Source organism: Anopheles cruzii, chromosome 2 (assembly GCF_943734635.1).
Source record: "Anopheles cruzii chromosome 2, idAnoCruzAS_RS32_06, whole genome shotgun sequence".
NCBI classification, from domain to species: domain Eukaryota; kingdom Metazoa; phylum Arthropoda; class Insecta; order Diptera; family Culicidae; genus Anopheles; species Anopheles cruzii.
The window spans coordinates 47,438,039-47,450,589 of NC_069144.1; the positions used below are offsets into that span (position 1 = coordinate 47,438,039).

General features: G+C 47.7%; 4 protein-coding genes across 4 annotated transcripts; 2 read left to right on the forward strand and 2 right to left on the reverse strand.

The window, feature by feature from the left end:
• Positions 1 to 196: 196 nt before the first annotated feature.
• Positions 197 to 2,432, reverse strand: LOC128267288 (putative glycerol kinase 5). The gene is made up of 5 exons (XM_053004093.1): positions 2,144 to 2,432; positions 1,979 to 2,072; positions 1,259 to 1,758; positions 762 to 1,193; positions 197 to 693 (listed from the first exon to the last, which is right to left on the reverse strand). Exons 1-5 carry the CDS (start codon positions 2,261 to 2,263, stop codon positions 226 to 228), a joined length of 1,614 nt encoding a protein of 537 aa, XP_052860053.1. The 5' UTR covers positions 2,264 to 2,432; the 3' UTR covers positions 197 to 225.
• A 933-nt stretch (positions 2,433 to 3,365) lies between these two features.
• Positions 3,366 to 4,016, forward strand: LOC128269128 (uncharacterized). Its single transcript, XM_053006500.1, has 2 exons — positions 3,366 to 3,581; positions 3,657 to 4,016. Exons 1-2 carry the CDS (start codon positions 3,457 to 3,459, stop codon positions 3,838 to 3,840), a joined length of 309 nt encoding a protein of 102 aa, XP_052862460.1. The 5' UTR covers positions 3,366 to 3,456; the 3' UTR covers positions 3,841 to 4,016.
• A 2,217-nt stretch (positions 4,017 to 6,233) lies between these two features.
• On the forward strand, positions 6,234 to 7,605 carry LOC128279204 (uncharacterized). Its single transcript, XM_053017923.1, has 3 exons — positions 6,234 to 7,226; positions 7,289 to 7,441; positions 7,504 to 7,605. The coding sequence occupies exons 1-3, from the start codon at positions 6,234 to 6,236 to the stop codon at positions 7,603 to 7,605; spliced, it is 1,248 nt and encodes a 415-aa protein (XP_052873883.1).
• On the reverse strand, positions 7,505 to 8,651 carry LOC128269127 (Golgi-associated plant pathogenesis-related protein 1-like). The gene is made up of 3 exons (XM_053006499.1): positions 8,287 to 8,651; positions 8,094 to 8,211; positions 7,505 to 8,025 (listed from the first exon to the last, which is right to left on the reverse strand). The coding sequence occupies exons 1-3, from the start codon at positions 8,289 to 8,291 to the stop codon at positions 7,705 to 7,707; spliced, it is 444 nt and encodes a 147-aa protein (XP_052862459.1). The 5' UTR covers positions 8,292 to 8,651; the 3' UTR covers positions 7,505 to 7,704.
• Positions 8,652 to 12,551: the final 3,900 nt, after the last annotated feature.

Here is a 12,551-nt window from a genome sequence, read left to right on the forward strand (position 1 = left end):
TTTCCAACTTATCCTGATGCTTTTGCTGCTTTATTTCTTTTCAATGGGAATTGAAAGCATTATCGTACAACGAAAACATATTTATGCTCATAATTACTTTATTCTAGTTTTTACCCTTGCGAAGTAGACCATTTTCACATGCATTTGTAAGCGAGTACCCGTCAGGTTGAATGAATTATGTTTTTATTGTATTTTGCACCATCCCGTTGTAAAAATATCACATGTTCAGTCTAGGTTTTTAATATCCTCCAGCATGTACCACTTTCTGAATCGTTCAACCGCCCTCTCCCAGGCGCGCATTTGTCTCAAGCGCTTGTCCCTGCCGATCTCGTCCGGATGGAATACCTTCTGCACTTTCCTCACCTCGACGAGCTGCTGTTTCGAGCTCCACACGCCACAGTTTAAACCTGCCATGAACATTGCCCCGAGTGCCGTGGAATCCGTCTCTTCACCGCGTTCCACCTGAACGCCCGTAAGGTCGGCCAACGTTTGGCAAATAAAGTCATTTCTCGATACCCCACCGTCCACCTTGATGCTGACGAAGGAGAATCCCGTTTCCTTTAGCGCACAGTCGTATAGGAGCGCCACACGGAAGGCGAGACTTTCCAGCAAAGCCCGGACCATGTGCTCCTTACGAGTGGAGGCTTTAATACCGATGAATCCACTCCCGGCATTGTCATCATGAATGGGTGGCTGTATATTGAAGAAAACGGTTTGAAGTGTGGCAAAGAATAGCACCACTGGTACTCGCGTTCACTTACTCCAAGACCACTAAAGGCGGGCACAAACAGAACGCCGTCGGAGTTTGGCACCGATAGCGCCATGGTCGCACTTTCGGCTGGATCTTCGAACAGTCCTACGTTTCGTGCCCACTCGATGATGGAACCAGTATCATTGGACGAACCCTCCATGAGGTAGGTGATATCCATGGCCGATGCTTCCTTTAGCTTGTACCCGATCAACGGGTATAGCCCGTGCAGCGAGGCGAGGCACTTCGTTCCAGTGTTAACGTTCAGAAAGGAGCCAGTTCCCATGGTGATCTTTACGTCACCCCGCTGAAAGCAGGCGTTTCCCCACAGCGAGGCGGACTGATCGGAAACCGATGCCGCAATTTTGATTTTCGCCCCCAGCAGCGACTCGTGCACATGGCCAAAATCGTACGAATTGTCGACCACCTTTGGCAGTATATCGTGCTGTTGGAGAGAAAGAGAAACAATCGTAAGACAACGAGCCGTGGTCATCCTCTAATGATGAGTACCTTGATTGAAAATAAATTAGTGGCCCATCCGGCCCACTGCTGGCTGAACGGGTCGTACAGACCCGTTGACGTGCAGTTGGTCACGTCGCTAATGTGCTCCACAACGGCGGTACGATCGGTGCCCTGCCGCAGACGGTACAGCAACCACGAATCGATCGTGCCGTACAGGATGTTCCCGGTTTTGAGATCCTCCTGCAACGAAGGGCTGTTCTGCAGCGCCCAGGACAATCGTAACGTGACCTGTGGGTTCATTAGCTTAATGACACTGCCGGCCAAAAACCGTTTGCTGCGGGTGAAGAAATGCAGGACGCTGGCACCAAACTTGAGCAATCGCAGCGTCAGACTGTCGTTCCATTGCTTTACGAGTCCGTCGGCACGCAGGTCCTTCCAGGTGATGAAGTTGTGATAAACTTGGCCCGTTTCACGGTTCCAGCAAGTGAAGCTGTTGCGTTGTGTCGAAAGGGCAAGGCAAGTGAGCTGATCGATCGTCAATTTTGCGTCTGTAAAAATCACGGTAGGAAAAGAATCAGGCACAAGGGCTCCCGTATTATTAATGACTTATAGTGCCTATTACATAAAAAACAGGTTCAAAGCAGCAGTGCGGGATACTTGCTTTTTGTGTAATCAATATTTTGTGCTCTCCAGATAAGATAACATTATCCAGTTCTAGTGTTGGTATTTATTAATCCCTTTGATATTTGGCACCATATACACACTCACCTTCCGTGGCTCGTTCGATCGTTCTGAGGACACTGGCCCACAGCTTGTCTGGATTTATTTCGACCCATCCCGGCGATGGATAGAGCAAGTCAACCTGTGTCAATGGAATAACGAACCGTGTTCTCTCACAATCGATCGTAGGAAAGAATTTAAGAAGCCTCTTACATGGTCATAGGCCGTTCCAACTGTGGTCGGTGTTCCGTTCCGTTTGGCGGCGTAGATGAAACATCGGATCGTGGTGGTACCAATGTCAAGCGAAGCGATGTAATGCTGTTTACCCTCCATTCAAAAGAGAACTCGTTCAAACAAGTGCCGCGCGATAGTCGTTAACTCAATGGACTCCCACTTAACTAGCATCACTTGTGAACGGAAACTTGGGAGTGGCTCACCAAAGGGCGGTGTCGCACGCAACACAAATCACTTCCTCTAACCGCTGATAACGGACCCGAGCGGCTTTCGTATCCCTTCAAAGGCCGAACGCGACTGGCGCTGCAACTGGCGCTCGACTCTGCGCAAGTGGCTTTGCGCGATCGTCGTCATGAGTGACGTCGTTTCACGCAAATCTCCTCCCCATCATTAGGCTTCGTTCCATCGTTTCGCTGATAAATTGCTGGAAATGGCGAGAAGAGGAGACTGACCAGCGAAGCGGATCCATACCGGCGTATGCTGTGGATTGAAAGTGGAGGTGCGTTACGGGTTAATTGATGGAATGCGCTTGTTTCGCTGGTGTGCGTTTCAGCGTGCGATGCTGCGTTGCGGGCAAGCAATGGAAAGCGCAAATATCATGAGATTACGTTTATTGATTAACGCGATTTTGGTTCGACAAGCTGCACGATTTCAATCGTGATCCGTTCTTTATCTTATACCTGCGTATCGTTTGCTGTTTTTCTGTTGCTACGCTAATCTAATTAGCCCAAAAGCGACGATTGCTTGGGGATAATGAATGGTGCATGAGAGTGCGTAGTCCCGGAACGACGAAATGCTTACGAAACTACAGGACTAAGTGGCCCGAATCGTACACGATCGCAATTTAAATTGTATCACACTATCATTATCCTATCACACTATCATTAACGTTTTTTAATGCAAAATATCACTTAACGGCCACGACCTAAGTACAGCTCGCAGCGAGATGTTCCAAATGTGGCAATGTTTATCAACAAACAGTTGAATTTGTCAACTGTTCCGCGTGTCCTTTTGCGCCGGTGCGCATGCCCTTTTCGGTTCCCGCCCTTTCTTCTGCTGGCAACAGATGGTTTTTTGAACCGGTAGAGAATACAACCCTGTTTGTTTTGAGACACCGTGCTATGACAGTTGACAGCGGATGTCACCGAAAAAGTACCGCGCCTGCCATGTATTTACAAGTAATGCATCGTGCAACTGCTGTTCGGTCGTTCGATAATTGTGTTGTTTAGTACTTAAAAATTGGTGTTCAGTTTCGATTCGGTGCAAACGAGTGGATCCGGCGTGGTGAGGTAATGGGCGGTGTGGATACAAGTCGCTGGAAACCTCGTCGTACGAAGGGCACAGTGATATACAAAACAAGAAACAGCTTCGCTTGGGCGACAATAGCAGCCGGTGCGCTCTTCTTCGGAGTGTTTTAGTAGGTTCCGCGAAAAATTTTGGCCCGACACTACCAACTATATCCTCTTCCTTTTCCGATCTCTTCCAACTCTAGCTCCTTCGTGAGCTACTTGGGAGGGGATGAACTGAAGCAGCGGATGCAGAGAGACTTTTACGAGAAGACTGAAGAGGAGATCGATCGGCAGAATCTCTTCAAACATAGCTTACTGGCACCAAAACGTGGCGACACCATTCGGAAGCTGCTACAAGACGAAGAAGACGACCGGATCAGAAAGTAGGCATGAGCAAACGGATCAAGTACGCAAAGCTGCGGCTTGCGAAACCAAACGATGCGACCAACGTTTCCGGGGGTGCCGGTGAGCAAGATCCCGAGGCAGTGTCTGTGGGGTAATGGCATTAGAGAATAGGGGCAATCGAACCCCGGTGTAGTTTGTAACTAGTCAATAAAGTATAAGCTAACAACACTCACTGTCGTACTCTTTCTTCTTCATTCTAGTGAGAATGGTGCAAGAAATTGTAAAACTTCCAAATACTTTAGTGACGAGCTAAAAGAACCGTGTTCTTCCAGTCAGAGCACGTTTGAAGAAATAGACATCGAACCATCTGGTGGGGGCCATGACGAACCAAAGTACGGTGGTGAAAATAGTCGCCGAAGGAGTGTAGAAGCACCCGAGCCGAGCACAAGCAACGGGCCAAAGTTGCCCAAACTGCGTAGAACGCGAGGAAACGTACTGATAAGTAATTTTTTAAACAGTCAAACCGACACACACGACGATGACTTTGAGGAACAGTCTCGTCCCGCTCCTGTTACTCAAAAACCACCACCCAAAGCACAGCGGGCGGCCAAGAAAGGGTCGACGACTAGGCGCGGGAAAAATCGGAATCAGTTGGACATACGAAATGTTTTCAAAAAGTTTAAAACTGATGACGAAGTGTTGCAGGAACTGCTAAAAGAGCACAGTGCATCCGAGCACGTTGACCCAGAGCAGTTGCAGCTGGCCTTGGCGATGTCCCGATCGCTGGCTGATCGTGGAGAAAACTCGAACCATAGCGCGGCCAGTGCAGAAGGTCATACCACTAGTTCGCTTTCGTTGACGGAGCACAGAATAGTGGGCATTCGTACCACGCTGGAGCAGTTCGGATTTCGCTGTAAAAACAGCTATACAGACTATGATTTGAACATAATTTTCGGAAGTGCCCGGTGTAAAAACGTAAAAAAAATCAAGCATAAACGTGCCACCAATTTGGTCCTGCGTTCCGAGGGAGAGTTGACTGAATTTATCAATGCAAAAGTAAGGGATTTTTTCCCGGATATGCTTGTTACTGAGGAGAGCGTATGCTCGATTAGGAATGCACGGTCACGCTTAACCCATTTGTTCTGGATAGCTCAGGCGGAACAGGAAAGCATCGATATTATGGAGAAATATTATGTCTCAGAACTTGTGGATGTAAATCCGGCACCCGTCGGTTGTATGTTAAAAGACTGGAGTAAAATTCCCGGCCGTGAAGCTACACCAGAGAGGGAACTCAGTGCAATATGCCGGGAGCATAATGAAAGTCTTCCCGGCAGAACGCAGACAGGGGAAGCAGAGCGTACAAGCTCTCCGGATTTATTCGAAGTATATGATGAAGACTCAGTCACGTTTCGTTCTGCGTCTGAAACTGTTATTGAACAGAAAGATCACGAAACTCTGCCTAAGTCCACCGTGGTGGGTGAAGGATTCTCACAAAGCGTATCAAACTCTGGTTCCGATGCTAGCAGTGAAGAAAACATCAAGGGAAGTGCGGCAATGGCCAACGGTGCGGAAGAACTAAATTGTGACACGGCTCACGGCACGGTGATAGTCATCGATGGAGATTCCGAGCAGGAAGATCAATTCTTCACTGCACCAGAAATGCCGCAACAAGAAGAAGCCATCCATAACCGGAGTTCGGAAAACATGTTTGATGACACCGATCCAGACCCTATCGTTTCCTTCGAAGTGTACTCGAGTGAAGAAGGTAATGAATAAGAGAGAATCATTTTTTTTCCTTCCAAAAATTAATATTAGAACTTTGAGAATTTGGTCGATGCAATGAAATATAACATAAATTCTGATTTTTTACTCATGGTCTAGAGAAGATTTCTGCAGCTTCGCAAGCCCCGGCTCGGCCTGTAACACCGAACGATGATACCGACTGTGCCGAGGATCTAGTCCTCCGATCATCGCCGACTGATTTCGACCGGCCCATTACTTTCGATGAACCGTGTCGCCAGCTTGAGGTGGTGATCTCAGCAGACACTGTCTTAGCGACAGACCAGAACGCTGTTGCTAAAGAACCACTACTGGTAGAAAAAGAACTATCATTCCATCGTATTGCGATTAAGGCACGGTTGAGTGAGGCGCTTGGCGGGAGTGACAAGATGCTGGAAACGGTGAATCTCGTAGAAGAGCCCGAAGGTCAATACCTATCCCAGTCGCAACGAAGTCAACTCAGTGAAGCAGTCGATGAGGTGCTGGAAATATCGGATGATGAAGTGAATTATTCTATGCAAGTGCTACCACGACCACGCACATGCGATATCGATAATGAGCCGCTTGAGGAAGAAATGGCATCACCTGCACACGAGGATCCTGACACAACAATTATTTGCCAGCCTAGGACGGTGCAAGATGGTAGTCAAAAAGAAATGGATCGCGTGGCTCAACTGTCCAGTGGCAACGTGCAGCTCGAAGAAGATGTGGTTTCGGTTTCCTCCAATGACAGTGATGCTCATTTGGGAGGCCCAGAAGGCGGCATGAAGTGTCCCGAGAGCACCATTGCTTACTTGGATAACTTGGTGAAAGAATTTAACTTACCACCACTCAGACCGTACCGGAAGGAAATCAATGTTGGCGCAAGCTCGAATCGTTCTCAAAGAGAGCATGGCTTGGTGTTTCCAGTGGACGAAGTCGAGCATCAGAACGCCAATTTAGGTGTTGTTCACAAAGAAAGGGTAGAGTACGATTTAGAGCGATTGTCAAATTATATTGAAACCTACGAGACGCCTGATATGGATGAGCAACAGATCGTCGAAGCACCAAAAGATGGCCCCAGGCAGCGCAACGATGGACCGAAAAAGGGCTTTCAAAAGATACCCTCTTGCACTCAGTTCGACTCACCTAGACTAGTGGGTACGACATTGAAACGGACGGCATCGGAATCAGGAACGCTGTCATCGTCAACGCCCAAAGACAGAGAGGAGGCAACCAAAATGGGACGTTTTGTGAAAAAGTTTGACGACTTGAAGGTATCATTGTCGGCGGTTAGCAAACCTGAATACATCATCAGTACGCTGGACAGTGATCTCAAACCACCAGATTTCGAAACAATGACAATGACGGAAATCGAACGCGAGCTGTTTAAGTACGGTCTTAAGGCAATGAGTCGCGTGAAAGCTATTAAAGTCCTTCAGCACATCTTCAATGAGCTGCATCCATTTGTGGAGCTTGTTGAGCGGCAACAATGGTCGAGGACTACTGCGTTGAAATGCACAGCAACCGTTGATCGGAGAAATGGTGAAAAAAAGACTGGCCAATTGGTTACTGTGCCACGCAACGACGCTACATGCCCACGAGTGTGCGCCTTTAGGTTGGATCATAATGACCCGGACCTCTTCTTACCTTCGAAGCCGCGCAAGAAGGTAAGTTACCCATCGAAGCCCTGTGTTCCTGTGCATCTCAATATTCTTCATCATCCTTTCAGATGGCATGGTGTGCCGTTCCTCTGCACGTAGCTTTTTTCAACTTGGTGTCGGAGAGCGAAGTGTTGCAGCGACAGATTTTACGTTACGAGCCGGTCAGCCTGGACAACATTTATGCAACCCTCAAGGACGCCGGCTTGCGATATGAAACAAATGTAAATCATGAGAGGTGGCCAACGTTTGAATGTGTAATAATTGTTTCACTTTATTTTTGCAGGATTTAATAGCATTTCTGGATAAACACTGCATAACGTTCCGGAGCGGGGCTTCCGGGGCAGAAGAACGCACGAAAACGAGAGTAAATTGTAGTAAAAAATAAAAATGTCCCTCAAATAGCACCGTGAGCAAACAGGTGTGTATTCTACGGCTTGATAACAGTATTAGTTCTGTGGTCCGTTATTTGGCCGGTCGTAAAATTTTACTGTCTACTGACGTGGAGATGATATTGTCCCGTGAAGTTGCCAGGTGGATCGTAGTTACAAACCACGTACACGCTCGTACCCTTCGCGGCAATGCCGACGCCCAACCGGCGCGATGTTTTCCACACAAGCTGCGTAAAGTGACCGACCTGCGAGAAATTGCCCGGAGCTGGTGCGCCAAACGCGTAGTACTTGATTTCGTTGTACCAACTGTCAACCGCTTCCTTTCCCGTGATGTTCGTTTTTCCAAAACAGGCGTACAAATTTTCACCATACTTATTGTTGGAGCGATGCTGCATTGTGTTTTTGCTGGCCAGTGTCTGCAAAACCGAGCGTCGCGGTGTTTGAGTTATTGAGGGAGCGAATACTGTTAAGTCTATGAACTCACATTGGCCCATTCTTGGGCGTAATTGCACAAATTAGAATCGAGCTCCAACGGATCGGCAGAATGGCGTTTCCGGAGTGTGTTGTGTTGGTTAAGTACCTCAAGTTGGAAGTTGGTGTAACTGTTGTCCGGGTAGTTCAAAATTCGTATCGATTAATGGCACACAAACGGCAACGAGGAACAGCTCAATCCTTACCCCATCCTGGCGGTGTTTGGTCTTGGCCGAACTGAACCGTTCAATGTCACCTGGACACCGTTATATAGCGATTGGGGGAGTCGATTGATAAAAGAACGTCGATGTTATCTAGTTCTTCCGTCCAAGAAGGGTGAGTGTTTTTAATGTACGATAGATATTACGGTTGGCCCTTTTTACACAGTATTCACTCGACACACACACATATAGTTCCCGGAATGGCTCGGAACACAACCAATTTATGATCGCGCAAGCCTTAGTGGCGACTAATTAACACGTGTTCTTAGTCGCAATCCGCGGCTCCACGAATGTTTGCATCCACGGTGCGTAATATTGCGCTACGGCTCGCTGGTTGCACTCAGGGACACTTGCTCCGATCGCGGGTTTGTCGTACACTGTCGCGATAGCGCGCGCGCATCACCCGGCTGCTGATTCGTCGTTGATTGCAGATTGTTTGGTGGTTGAGCGCTGTGTAACATACATTTTATATGTGTCGGACGGTCGGGAGTTGGATGACTCAAGCCAATGCCAAACGGTCTGGCAAAAAATTGGACCAAGGAAATGGCCCCTGGTCGCGAATTCCGCGGCACTGTGTGGTGCCGCGGTATCGCATTGTGTTCGCCCATTTTGGGCGCTTGGCACCGCGTAAATTGAAGCGCGTTTATGGCCGGTTAAATACCGAGAAGCGTGATACACACTTTTGCAATCCAACCATTTGAGTGTGAGTGTCTTCCGGGCTAAAAGGATTCTGTTATCAACTTCGCATTTGGAGAACATGTGCACGGCACATCGGAACCGAGCTGATAAGAATTGGCACGTCGACTTCCGAGATGACTGAGGGTCCCGATAAGTGTTTCGAAAATTAGATTAATTGCAAGAATTAGTGGAAGACGAGTAAATAATATTTATGCTTTTTTGCACTCTATTCTATCGCTGGTATAAATTGAGCCAATTAAATTTGGCGAACAACGCAACGCTGCTACCCGAACTCCTAGTTCCGCCAAAGTTCTCTGCTCTGAACCTAATTGCTCATCTATAGGGTGCTTAATTCGTAACAGGAAGTGTGCGGTTCTCACGCATCCCACCCTTTGATGACAATTGTTTCTCGAACTCGGCTGTGGCTATAAAGTGCCGACCATAAACATGGAACTGTGAGTCAGAGCGAGTTCAGTAAATGGAGCCCGTTTTATGATGTTTACTTAATGATACGTATTAATTGTCCCTATTCTGTTGCAGTGTTCAAAGCTCGTTGTGGTTCTTTTTTGCAAAATATTCCAAATCGATTTTTAATTGCTTGGAACAATTGATGTCGCCCAAAAGCACCACACATTTTTGGTAATAAACCTTGTTTATGGAAACCCTAGTGTGCGGTGTCCAACCAACGTCTCGTTGGTGCGCAATGCTGCGGAATTTCGAACGCATCGCGACGACGAAAATTTGGCGGCGTTCAACTTTAATCGTATTCACGAACGCGGAATGCAATCACGCACATCGCGTGCGGACCCAAGCGGACCCGTGATAATCAACCGGCGCGCGGTGCACTGAACATTCCTAATGCGGCGTGACCATCGGTGGTATCCCCGCGGTCCGAAATCGATTGTTCGATGCTACGAGACGCCTGATATCGATAAGCAACAGATCGTCGAATCACCGAAAGATGGCCCCAGGCAGCGCAACGATGGACCGAAAAAGGGCTTTCAAAAATTACCCTCTTGCACTCAGTTCGACTCACTTAGGCTAGTGAGTACGGCATTGAAGTGGACAGCATCGGAATCAGGAACGCTTTCATCGTCGACGCCCAAAGAGAGAGAGCAGGCATCCAAAATGGGACGTTTTGTGAAAAAGTTTGACGACTTAATCGAACGCGGAGATCGAACGCGAGCTGTTTAAGTACGGACTTAAGACAATGAATCGCATGAAAGCTATTTAAGTCCTTCAGCTCATCTTCAATGAGCTGCATCCATTTGTGGAGCTTCGTGTGCGGTTCCTCTGCACGTAGCCTTTTTCAACTTGGTATCGGAGAGCGAAGTGTTGCAGCGACAGATTTTACGTTACGAGCCGGTCAGCCTGGACAATATTTATGCCGACTCTCAAGGACGCTGGCTTGCGATATGAAACAAATGTAAATCATGAGAGGTGGCCAACGTTTGAATGTGTAATAATCATTTCAGTTTATTTTTGCAGGATTCAATAGCATTTCTGGATAAACACTGCATAACTGTGGGCCGTCATTTGGCCGGTCGTAAAATTTTACTGTCTACTGACGTGGAGATGATATTGTCCCGTATAGTTACCAGGAGGATCGTAGTTACACACCACGTATACGTTCGTACCCTTCGCGGCAATGCCGACGCCCAACCGGCGCGATGTTTTCCACACAAGCTGCGTAAAGTGACCGACTTTCGAGAAATTGCCTGGAGCTGGTGCGCCAAACGCGTAGTACTTGATTTCGTTGTACCAACAGTTAACCGCTTCCTTTCCCGTGATGTTCGTTTTTCCAAAACAGGCGTACAAATTTTCACCATACTTCCTGTTGGAGCGATGCTGCATTACGTTTCTGCTGGCCAGTGTCTGCAAAACCGAGCGTCGCGGGGTTTTAGTGTTTGAGTGAGCGAATATTGTTAAACCTATGAACTCACATTGGCCCACTGTTGGGCATAATTGCACAATTTAGAATCGAGCACCAACGGAACGGCAGAATGGCGTTTCCGGAGTGTGTTGTGTTGGTTAAGAACCTCAAGCTGGAAGTTGGTGTAACTGTTGTCCGGGTGGTTTCAAATTCGATTAATGGCACCCAAACGGCAACGAGGAACAGTTCCATCCTTACCTCATCCTGGCGGTGTTTGGTCTTGGTCGAACTGAACCGTCCAATGTTACCTGGACACCGTTATATAGCGATTGGGGGAGGCGATTGATAAAAGAACGTCGATGTTATCTAGTTCTTCCTTCCAAGAAGGTTTAGTTTTTTTTATGTAGGATAGATATTACGGTCGGCCCTTTACTCAAAGTATTCACTCGACACACACATACAGCTCCCGGAATACTTGGAATCGCTCTGGCATAAAATTGGATCAAGGAAATGGCCGCTGATATGCAACGGTATCGCATTGTGTTCGTCCATTTTGGGCGCTTGGCACCGCGTAAATTAAAGTGCGTTTATGGCCGGTTAAATACCGAGAAGCGTGATAGACACTTTTGCAATCCAACAATTTGAGGGTGAGTGTCTTCCGGGCTAAAAGGATTATGGTATCAATTTCTCATTTGGAAAACATCGAAACCGGGCTGATAAGCATTGACTGATCCGAGATGACTGAGGGCACCGAAAAAGTGTTTCAAAAATTTGATTAATTCCAAGAATCAGTGGAAGACGAGTAAACAATATTCATGCTTTATTTGCACTCTTCTCTACTGTTGGTGTACTACATGGTGTAGTACATGGAATTCGATTGTTGTGATTGTATCAGGGCCATTCAAAGGTCAGAGCTGGGGTATTTTATTTGCCAAGTCGTTTAATTACTCTATATCGCTTTACTAACGTTAGAAATAAATTAAGACTGGAGACTGGAGAAACTCCGTTAAGCTTAGATTAGTAAATTGAGCCAATTAAATTTAGCGAACAACACAACGCTGCTGCCCGAACTCCTTGTTCGGCCAAACTTCTTCCTTAAAACCGGCGACACGTCCCGTTGGTGCGCAATGCTGCGGAGTTTCGAACGCATCGCGACGACGACGATTTGGCGGCGTTCAACTTTAATCGTATTCACGAACGCGGAACGCAATCACGCACATCGCGTGCCGACCCAAGCGGACCCGTGATAATCAACCGGCGCGCGGTGCACTGACCTTTCCCAATGCGGCGTGACCATCGGTGGTACCCCCGCGGTCCGAAATCGATTGTTCGATGCTCCGTGCCGTGCCATTTGTCTGGTGACGGCAAGCACGTGACCCAAGCAATCCGATTGCGGTCGTGGCTTTCGGAGGAACTAAGTCAGTTAAGTGGCAACGCAAGTGGACACAGTGTGACTGTAGGGTAGAGAATTTTCCCTGTTTACATTACTCAGTGTTGGTTACCCCTGGTGAAGTGGATTCCCCCAAGAAGCCACTTTGCGGAGGATAATCTTTGGATGAAGTGGGATCGAATCGAATTGCACTAAAGTGGATCGAAATCGCACTCGAAGCTCGGGCAGACAGCTCTTCAAAGAGTGAGGGGCCCCAAAGACCGGCTTATCTTTATTCCTGTGTCCGGTTGGGAACAGATATTGTATCCT

Coding starts and splice junctions, on each gene's coding strand:
- LOC128267288 (XM_053004093.1), bottom strand. CDS start 2,263: ATGGAGGGTAAACAGCATTACATCGCTTCGCTTGACATTGGTACCACC. Junction 1,194..1,258: donor CTAATTTATTTTCAATCAAG/GTACTCATCATT, acceptor TCTCTCCAACAG/CACGATATACTGCCAAAGGT. Junction 694..761: donor CCGCCTTTAGTGGTCTTGGA/GTAAGTGAACGC, acceptor TTCAATATACAG/CCACCCATTCATGATGACAA.
- LOC128269128 (XM_053006500.1), top strand. CDS start 3,457: ATGGGCGGTGTGGATACAAGTCGCTGGAAACCTCGTCGTACGAAGGGC. Junction 3,582..3,656: donor CTCTTCTTCGGAGTGTTTTA/GTAGGTTCCGCG, acceptor TTCCAACTCTAG/CTCCTTCGTGAGCTACTTGG.
- LOC128279204 (XM_053017923.1), top strand. CDS start 6,234: ATGGATCGCGTGGCTCAACTGTCCAGTGGCAACGTGCAGCTCGAAGAA. Junction 7,227..7,288: donor CTTCGAAGCCGCGCAAGAAG/GTAAGTTACCCA, acceptor TCATCCTTTCAG/ATGGCATGGTGTGCCGTTCC. Junction 7,442..7,503: donor GCTTGCGATATGAAACAAAT/GTAAATCATGAG, acceptor TTATTTTTGCAG/GATTTAATAGCATTTCTGGA.
- LOC128269127 (XM_053006499.1), bottom strand. Junction 8,026..8,093: donor ACGCCCAAGAATGGGCCAAT/GTGAGTTCATAG, acceptor TCGGTTTTGCAG/ACACTGGCCAGCAAAAACAC.